Source organism: Triplophysa rosa, linkage group LG11 (assembly GCF_024868665.1).
Source record: "Triplophysa rosa linkage group LG11, Trosa_1v2, whole genome shotgun sequence".
Lineage (NCBI taxonomy): Eukaryota > Metazoa > Chordata > Actinopteri > Cypriniformes > Nemacheilidae > Triplophysa > Triplophysa rosa.
In genome coordinates, this window is record NC_079900.1 from 2,416,169 (window position 1) to 2,426,984 (window position 10,816).

The 10,816-nt window shown below is 37.6% G+C and overlaps 1 protein-coding gene across 1 annotated transcript in view; it reads right to left on the reverse strand.

Annotated features, from left to right (window-relative positions):
* Positions 1-9,003, reverse strand: part of LOC130561320 (butyrophilin-like protein 2) — a 48,209-nt gene extending 39,206 nt beyond the window's left edge. Inside the window, exon 1 of the mRNA XM_057345552.1 lies at positions 8,816-9,003. Coding sequence (XP_057201535.1) covers positions 8,816-8,900 — 85 coding nt within the window. The 5' untranslated portion in view covers positions 8,901-9,003. The remainder of the gene's footprint in view (positions 1-8,815) is intronic.
* Positions 9,004-10,816: the final 1,813 nt, after the last annotated feature.

A 10,816-nucleotide genomic window follows, 5' to 3' on the forward strand; every position in this document is an offset into this window, starting at 1 on the left:
CTGTATATAAGCGCATATATAAGCTGACTAAGTTTAAGACTTTTTTTAAAGGAGAGAGGACGTACTGTAGCCTACTTTGTGTTCTTATTGTGGTGTTGCGAAAAAGCCATCATTGTCAAAATATATGCTATAATAACAGCCTAACAACATAACTTACTTTAATGGATTACTTAAATGGATAGTAGCTGTTGCTTTTTTTTTGAAGCTGGATGAAACGCTTAATGCTTTCACAAACACTATTTCAATGTGTATCCAAACAATAGCTTGTGCCGTTATAATGCGAACAGACTCGCATTTAAAGGTCCAGTGTGGGATTTTTAGCAGGATCTATTGACAGAAATGCAATATAATATACAAAACTATGTCTTCAGAGGTGTATGAAGACCTTACGTAATGAACCGTGATGTTTGTATTTCCTTAATAGGTTAACTTAATAGGACTAGGTGTTATAATCCCACTATTTCAGCACAGTTGAATTGCCCAATAGGACATTTCCCACGCCTTATGCATGACAGTACCTCATATCATTGTGAAGCACTTTGGGTGTACAGCAATACACAATAAAGCGCTATATACTGTAAATGCCTCATTCATTCATTCGTTCATATATGGGTTCCCTTCAATAGAAGAGCGCTGTGTGTTTGCATGTGCTTCATAACCTTGAAGCCCAGGAGACCTGTCGTAATAGCATGCACTGGGGCCCGTCATCACTATGTTACGCCACTGTCTGCGCGCTTGGAAAACCAACATATCACATTGGTTCCATAGAGGATCAGAAAGGGGTGTCCCTGGCAGGAAAGAAAACTCTCTCTTCAACAGTCCAATAGCAGCCTTTAAATTTGTTAGTGAAAATGTGAATTTCAAAACGTTCTTGATTTAAACTTATTTTACCTCACATAATAACGGTAAAAATACGTTTTTAATAAATAGTAGTAGCACGAGATCTCGCGAGATCCGATTTGTCTCGTGAGAACACAATATCCTCACACAATTGGCATGATGCAGTGCATATGCTCCCTAAATTTAACCTGTGCAACCTCAAAATATATTTGGGAGCATTTGTGAGTGCACATTTTGTTGTGGTCCGACCTATTTCATTACTGCAGAACACGCTAATAACTGCACAAAATATGTGCGATGTGTGAGCTACAGTGACCAGCCATTCATATAGACAACGTGATTTTCCATCCCGCAGCGCTACTTTCCCACCGTTTCTCTATGTAAACACGCGCTAGACGTATGGCAAACGTCTTATTTGCTTTTTTTGTGAAGATCTGGCAACCCTGTCACTTTAGCGAAGGGCTCTCGAGAGTGGCTAGCCCCGTGTCATCTGTGTAAAAGTGAGGACTTCTTTCACTGTTATTTTTATTTAGAGCGACCAAACAACAAACATGCAACAAATTGTGCAGCGCCTGGTTGTGGAAGAACACAGTTGCTTCCTTCGGATTCTGATATTAGGAATGCGTAGTTGAAGTTTATTTTTAAAGACGTTCCAGCTCAAGTGGGTAAAACATTGAGCGTTTGTTCGCTTCATTTCACCGTGGATTCCTTTGTAAACAAGGCACATGTCAATTTGCACAGAGACTGAGATTAAAAAGCAATGCTGTGCCGTCAATATTGAATCCGACAATATTTACTTGTGTGAGTAAAAATATATGTACGATGCGTCATTATTGCTTTGTTAGAGATCGCTTTATATGTCCTGATTATGTGTAACCTACGTGTCTAACAAAGTTTACAGAAGGCTCCAACTAAGCATGTAGCTTGTCAAACAGACACACAGAAATGTACATCACAGGGCACACTGCTGTCTTTTGGAACTGTTATCCAATCATAGCAGTGGCCGTTTACTTCCAAGTCTTCAATGCGGCCTGCCCATAAAAACCGAGCGTTTCTTGAGCCGGCCTCAAAACCAGGGTAGAAAATAGCCTATTACTTATTGATTTTGATGTTTTTGAATGTAAAAACCATGTGAACGTCATAAGTAGACCTCAGACAACTGTATAAAATAATAAAAAAGGCCAGTTCATGACACCTTTAAATACAATGGATAAATAAAAACGGTCAACTGTCTCTAACATATGTGCAATTTTAGCATAAGACATGATGTGTTTATGTAGTTTTAACTGTTTCTCTGTGGGCTATGAGGGTTCAGTCAGTGGAGGAAGGAGGAGTGACAGTGTGATATGATCACCATCTCTGCTAACTCGAGCACTATGCAAAAAGCATATAGAGAAAACAACCACAGCTCTTTACTAAAAGCTGCACCTGTTAAGAAAACAAAGCATCATTTTTGTGCAATTACTGCCTGTCAGTTGAGTTTGTGACAAAACATTTTGCAGTGTTTACATATTGTTTATTATTGCATAATATAATTCATTAAAATAGAACTTTAATTTGTTTCATAAAGTACAAAATGATTTTATAATGCCTACATGTTTTGCTTTCAAGGTGAATAAAATACTTTTTCCCCTATATATTTCATAATTGAGGATTTCTTTAAAAAAGTCTAAAAATCTTGTCTCATCTCGTTCTCGTGAACTCAGTCTCATGTCTCGTCTCGTCTCGTGGGATAAGTGTCTCGTCACCCCCCCTAATAAATAGAATAGAATACTACCTAATCATGGATAACATTATAGGTATTTTATTAGCCTAGATATTTAAAATTAAACAAGATTAATAAACAAATGCAATTAAAACAATACAGCCCAATAAAATCATAATAAATGACATGTAAAATGGGTGATTTCATTTTACTGACAACCACCAAAGAAATAAAAAGAAGATGATTTTATTTTGACGTGCACTACACAGGCAGATACACACACGGAGGCGCTAGGACGTGTTCTTGTTAGAGCCGCTAATAATGTAATGTCATCACATAACGTTCTCCATTTTAAAAGGTAAGTGACTGTAAATGTCAGCATTATCATATGTGTAATGTCGAGTGAAACGAGCTTTTTCAGTTAGTTCAGTGAGTCTGCCATTTTATTCCTACAGTTACTCCTGATAGGAGGCTTCCGTAAATATTTAGTTTATACGTAACGTTACGCTTCAACTAAGTTGAATGGTGCAACTCAAAAATATTTAGTAGTGCGTAAGTTGTAACTTAGTGCCCATTTAAGTAAAAACTAGGCTAAGTTGTAACTTAAGAACAGCTGGTGCAACCGGCCCCTTGAACCTGTTTTGAATGACAGTAAATGGAGGGAATCGGAGTCGACTCTGGGCCGTTTCTCAATATGCGTTCTTCAGCGGTCTTGTGTCCTCACGTTCTCGCTCTACGTCATAAATAACTGCCAAAGTCAGGTTCCAATACTCAAGAACACAAGCCCTGCGTTCCAATTCGCCTACTTATACTATGCCTAAGAGCTCGTACACACCGCGACGATAATCACACGCGCTTATTGCAAGCGTTTTTCGAGACGCTTTTCAACGTTCATACCCAAACGATTTTCCCTGGCGATGAGCCGAGTGAACGTGCAAATTCACTCCCTGACATGGATAGCGCTTAATGAAAAACAGAAATACCCCGGTACACAAGGTGGCGCTGCGCACCTTTATGCTTCTGACACTCGCTTGCCACAAAGAAGAAGAATATAGGGATACAGCTACGTCCGGAAGTGGTGCAAAATCTCGCCATATAATAACAATAAATTACATTAGCTAACGCCTACACCTACCCCAACCCTAAACCTAACCTTGCAATAATACAAAAATATTAATCAACTGCTTGACAAAAATGATGCGGTATTGAAGTGCGCATCCCAGTGGAGGTAGCTTTATCCTTCTAGTCAAAACCTGTGTGCTCGGGCAAGACCTTTTAGCGCTTGAGCGCCACCAAGTCGTGTTTTACTGTAACTTCAGCAGCTCCAGGCACGTGAACAAAAGCGCCAATCTCATTGGCCGGCCAGTTTGTAACACGGCGCGTCAAAAAAAAACGAGCCTTGACGCTTTTACGCCTGCCATTTGCGCATCGGTGCGCACACTCACATTGACACCCTTTGTTTAGTCACGAGGCGTTAAAAGTCAACAATAAATGAGCGCGATTATCGTCCCGGTGTGGACAGGCCATAATAGTAGGTACTGTTTTTGTGTTGGAATAGTAGGTACTTTTGAGAGCATGGCAAAAGAGATTGCACAAACTGGACATACTAACAGGAAGCGGAAGTGGCCGTTGTTGCCTAGACAACATTGTGGCCAATAACTGTCACACACATCAAAATACAGCTCTTCTTTCCATTAAGGTATTTATTCATTCATTATTTCATATGTAATGTTTACTGTATACTTACATTTGTTAATTTAGCGACGCATCAGTTATATAATTTATTAATGCAGTGGAGCGCGACTAAACTCCGCCTACTCGTGGTGAGTTGTGGGTAATATCAGCTGTCAGAGTGTGCATCATTCTGCACTTCCAATTTCTACCGGAAGTACTAGACCATCCGGGAATCTTTGGGATATTATTTTAAACATACTACGATTTGGGACATGCTAATTCTACTATGATGTTCCGAATATGGTAATAGGCGTAACACTTCCGTCAACCCTTGCAGTATTCGACCAATCACTACGCACTGGTGAACTGGCCAATCATAGCACACCTCGCTTTTCAGAGCAATGAGCTTTGTAAAAAATCTGCGCGTTTCAGAAAGGCGGAGCAAAGAGGAGATACAAACATGCACGGTATGTGGAAAATACAGCGTTTTTGAACCTTAAATCATGTATACACATCGCATTACATCTAAAACAAACGATAATATTCATTTTAGCCGTGTCATTTGACCCTTTTAAATAATTTTAGGTCTATCTAACAGGCAATCTTCGGTCTTATAAATCTCTTATTTGCTCCTGGGCCAATCGTTTTGATTGATGGCGAAGTTAAGTTTCACTATTTTATTTTTTATTTAATGTTGTACCTGAGCGCTTCCTACTGGAGTAACGTTACTTTTGAATAAATTATTTGCTTGTTATATTCCGTATTGTACAAACTTTTTTCACTTTAAAATAAAGCATTGTGGTTTACATCATATTTCAACAAAATCAGAGCAGCCGTGTTGCCAGAATCACATATTAATATTTTTAAAATAAAAACGACAGGAAGCACTGTTGTGTTTTGTCATATTATTTCATTCAACTTCATTTAAACCTGAAGCTACATTAAAAAAAGGCTATTAAGTGAAATAGGATTGCATGTATTTGACTGAGTGACGCATCAAGTACTCTACGGTTCCATTTCTAATATAACCTGTATGCGTCCTCCCGTCCTCACAAGTTCAAGCTCCCAAGTCTGAACTTGCCAATTCCGATATGGCAGGGACACAAGTCTGTTCTTTGCATTCTTGAAATGCAGACCGGTGCAATGCGCAGCTGACGCTCATTATCACTTGCGTCACCGGCCTCGCGCAGTTCCCTCACGGCCCTCGTCCCGCTCTGCTTGTCACAAACGTCTTGCAGACAAATTTTCGCTAACGACAAGATCAACGCTAGAGAAAGGATACAAATTCTTCATTGAACAGTACCTGTTTGATTATGAAGGTAAGTGTTTTGTTTTCTTTTTGTGTTAGCGAAGGTGCTAGGACAAGAACTTGAATACGTGTTCTGTCAGTTTTTTTTAACTGTTGTTAAATTCCAGCGCGACGGCAAAACGGAAGTTCTTCTTCTTGTTTGTTGCAAGACGGATGTTATGATACACTGCTTTGCGAAAAGGCGGAAGTTAAGTGACGTCATTGTGAAAAGGGCTTATTGTACTGACAGGTGATACAATGTCATCGGTACTTCCTTATATCAATTCGAGCCCGAATCTGATACGGAAAATGAAGATGATCAAGCCGATACATCAACTTTGCCAGCGCGACTTGAGCAGGATGTAAAGGATTGGTAAGGTTTTATTAAAAAAATATGATGTTAAATAGTTAAAAACTATAGCTAACTGTTTTACCTTTTATATACGAGGCTATAAAGACTATAAACAAACAACCATATAAATCATACAAAGTTTGTTTGAGATAGAAACAAGCATTCGTTTTTAGTTGTCTCATGTTTTGGCAGGGCAAACAAAGAGTCTTTCTTTTCGCAACGAAACACACAGCATCTCCGCGACATGGCTGCGACAGTGACGATACAATGAGATTTACAAGTACGCCCACCTTACTTGCGTTTAGATTTGGACGGTCTTAGTCAAGTCATGTTACGAAGTGACGTACATTCGCCGGGGTGTGGTTACACGAGGCGTTTCAGGCAGGTCTGGGTGAGCATTCGCTTTTAGATAGAATGCATCTTTTGTTCCGACACTTTAATTTTTGCAATTTTACGTGTCTTATACATGCATGGGCAACTTATAACACACCAAAGACACAGAAAAACATGTATTCGCGCCATATGACCCCTTTAAATATCATGTTTAACCGCTACAAAGACATCAGAGCCAGCCATGAGATTCAGAAACACTTGCCGAGGTGAGGCTGCGTTGGGCGGGTACATGAGCGCTGAGTGCCCGGTGATTGCCTGGAGCTCACATATCCGAATCCTCCCAGCAAATTTGAAAATAGACGCAATCTTTATTAACCAACTGCAGATTTGAACTTCAAACACATACATTCTCGCCTAAACAACTCTTAAAACTACATTTTGTGACAAAATAACTAACATTATGAACATTAAGCTGTTTTACTGCTCCACTGCAGTTGCTGCGCAATGCCTGAGGGGAAATATAGCGTCGTAAGTCCACACAGGTCACCTCCCAATGCATCCTCGATAAAAGGGGCGGATCAAGGACACATGCAGGGATTTTATCCGCTCTTGTCTAGATGTTAACTTTGAATTGGATGGAACAGTACTTGGGCTGCTACTGATGACGTTTCACAAGTCCACAAGAACACAAGTACAGACAAGAACGCATATTGAGAAATGGCCAGAGAACGCATGAAAGTACCCGAATGTGTTCTGGATATCAAGGATGCATCGAATGCAGCCTTGCGCGTGTACGAAACCCGCTTGAGGTCCCAGAAATCACTGCGGCACGTCCAACCAAGTTCGTTCTTCCGAGGCTGCCTCGCAAGACCGGTCTCCACAAGAACACAAGTCCGTTCTTTGCATTCTTGGAATTGAGAAACGGCCCCGGAATCGAACACCCCTAAATCAGAGTACAAAACAGTCACCTGGGTGTGTGTGAAACGAAGCTTCGGACGTCATTGGTCACATGATTTTGAAAGAACGAATCAGGCATCAATACAAAGCTTCGCTGATAATCGCTTCATTTTTTTGACAAACGCATCGGAGCTTTGGTGTAACAGCTAACATCACTATGTGTAGAGCCTTTTGAACAGCCCCCCCTCAAGTCCATTATATAGAGAAGAACCCTGGAAAGCTTTCCTCAAAAGCCTCAATTTGTTTTTGAACAGAAGAAATAAACGCACGGACACAATGACATGTAGATGAGTGAACTATTATTATTATAAAATTTTAATTTTAAAGTGCACTATTCCTTTAAGATCTAAGTTACTAAATGAAAATGTTTGTCATGATCCTACATTACTGGAGTTCAGCTGATCTGAAATCTGTTGATTCTGTTGCATGATTGGAAGGTGTCTATAATAAATAATGTCTTCATATCAGGTTTAAATGTGTACAAATTATTTTCCTGATAGAAATACTTTGACTTATCTTGCTGCTCATCTTGTTTGCATCCTCTTGGGTACGTTTGTGGAAAATATATATTTTTATGTTAGCAACAATTTTTTTTAAATCCAATACAACTTAATATTTGTCGATGATATAATGTCCTAAGGTGAGCTGACCGAGTGGTCTTAAAATTCACAACATGTGAAATGCTTTTACATTTACAGGTTTGGCAGACACTTTTTATCCAAAACAACTTGCAGGGCATTTAGGCCATACGTGAGCAATTACGGCATAGCTGACATAAACTCTTAGAAACTGTATTTGTTACTAAAAATGCACAAATCGGAAGCAATAATATCCAACAAATCGAGACGGCATGGCTCTTCATTAAACAAAATAGTTATTTATTATACTTAAATTTTCACCCTGATCATTTATGAGGAATATGTACCATCATGGAGGTGACAATATGAAAGCTGCACCTAACCTGACTACAAACAATCATGCTTTAAAAACTTTAAGAGAGACCTCATATGAGTATTTAAACTATCAAATGTTGACATCTGTGCTATCAGTATGGAGAAAACATACATACAGGATTGACATTTCCATGGACTTGCTCACGTCTTTTATCAGTAGCCTATGTATGGGTGCTTTCTAGGTCAACCATCTAACCCACAACTTTTGCTTTCCTAGCACAATGCTCTATCCCAACATGAATATACAGTTATAACTGATTATTTTATTATTATTTTGATATATAACTTTGAATTAACTCGCTTCTGATTGGACAATCGCTTATGGAAATAATTGTCAAATTTTGTTACATTTGTCTACATTAGCAATAAGCTATGGCTTAATATATTTAATTAGTAATGTTTTCATCTAGACACTTTTTGTCTATATTAAATATTAAGGGACCAGTAGTCATTTCGTAAGCTCTGTATAGGCCTACATATGAAATAGGCCTACATATGAAATAGCCCTTATAGGCTATCAAGTCTGTAAATAAACCAACAGGACAGCACCATTTTTGCTGCAGATGCTTTGACAATACGAATGTACATTTTGTCATGCCAATAAAGCACACTTAAATTGAAATTTTGAGAGAGAAAGAGGGAGAGAAAGAGGGAGAGAGAGAGAGAGAGAGCAGTAAGGCGTGTTAAACTCCCTCGTTATAAATAACACTTACCATCAGCGATCAGCAGCAGCGCTGACATTAAAAGAAAGTTACGCAGGTACATCTTCAAATAAACAATGTTATACAAAACAAGCATGTCTAATATAAACTACCGTGAAGTAAATATTTATGCTGACGGAGGTACATGTTCATAAGATGTCGCCAGACCCGCTGTTACTTTCAGTTTCATTATTGTACTTTCACTTTAAATTGCCGCAAAGGACTGGGTCAGTCAAGTGATCAGGAAATATTTATTGTATGAAATATAGGCGCCACGCCTATAATATAATAAGAACACTTAACTGTTGGGTAAATTTCAGTCTATTCATAAATGCAAATAAAAAATGCAAGACATCATTTAATTTAATTTTGTGTTTTTGTTAGATAATTTATAGGAGCTCAAATTATTTTAAGAAACCAAATAGAAAGTCTCTAAGTTTATGTGCCTCTATCTACATTTTTTATTATTTTAATGTAGGCTACTCTTGCTTTTTGGATTTGTTGGTCTTTGTGTGTTTACCTTTTTGGATGTGCCTTAAGATGTTTTTTTTTGTGCTGTTCCCTGTCTTGTAGCTACTGTACATTTGAGTAATAATAAAACAAATATACGTACATTGCAAAACACATACTAAGCTGAACAACATAATTACAATATTGGGAAACTAAAAAGGATCAACAAACTACTATTCCCATAATGCACTGCTTCGCTGTTCTGCTTGAGTACCAAGTACGTGATGTGGCTCGAGTTACTGGAGGGAGCTTTTCAATGTTTTAAAATAAATACAACGATATACATTTATAATATTTATAAAATGAAGTCTAAAGCAGGGTTTTATTTGACTCAAGCGGTAGCCACTAATGGATGAAACGAAACGCCGATAACGTCCAATTTTAAATTAATAAAGTAGCATATATTAGTATTAGTATGTAAAGTAGTATAAATTATAGAAATATAATTCTTATATTTACTACTATATGTTTAAAATGAAAAAAACTATTTACTTGAATTTAACGACATTGTTTTATTCAGGCAGTAATTTAGAGAGCCTTCTTTTCTTAAGGTCCTATGACTGTCGCTTCAGAGTGCGTGATGTTTGTTTAACCCCTTAAACTAAGATCAGTTACTCAACTTCTTCTCTAACAATGAATATCAGAGTTTGGTCTCTTATACTGATCTGAGACAAACCTTTCACATAATTTTTATTTCTTTACTTTTATTGAAACCTATTTTACCAACATTTGTTCTGAATTTCCGAACTGAAAACAAAACTGTACATTTACAACTGCAACAGTGTAGTTTATGTATTGTTTTTATTTTAAATGTTTTCCAAACAAATGTGTTTTAATCTGTTTAGTATTACCCGTTTGCACCTCGTGTTATGTCCGTGTTGCCATTTTCTCTCGTTTCGTGAGATGGAGTCGTTATAATCCATGTTATCTGGATCCTGATCCTTTTAAAGATGCTCACACTGATCCAGAGTCAGAGAATTAAAAGGATACTCTGCGCACAAAAGGTATCCTCTTGAAAACTATTAAATTAATAAAAAAAATGTCCGTCGGTTGCACATAATAAAGTTATGTTTATTCAGCATAATTAATCGATGTTTGTGCCAAATCATTGTTTGTTAAACAAACATGATTTTTATATGTAAAAGTTTCCTATTTTGATTTGAGTTCTCAACTCACAAGTTCTCAACTTCCCACATCCTATGCAAAGGCACCACAAAACTCAAAAATATAACAAACTCATCTAAATCTCAAAGATAAATGAACATTAATGTAAATCAAAAATAACACTCCAAATGCGGATTTCAAATTTTATGTAAGATGATCATTCGTGGCAGTAAATATGAAATAATTGTCTGTGAGAATGTAAACAGATCACAGCATATCATTTTTCAAAAGATAAAAATGTCCATAAAATAAATCCACAATTATTTAAGCAACAGTGCAAGATCAAAATGATCCAAACGGCATAAATCCACAACAATCAGAGTAATTCCCAAAGTTCAT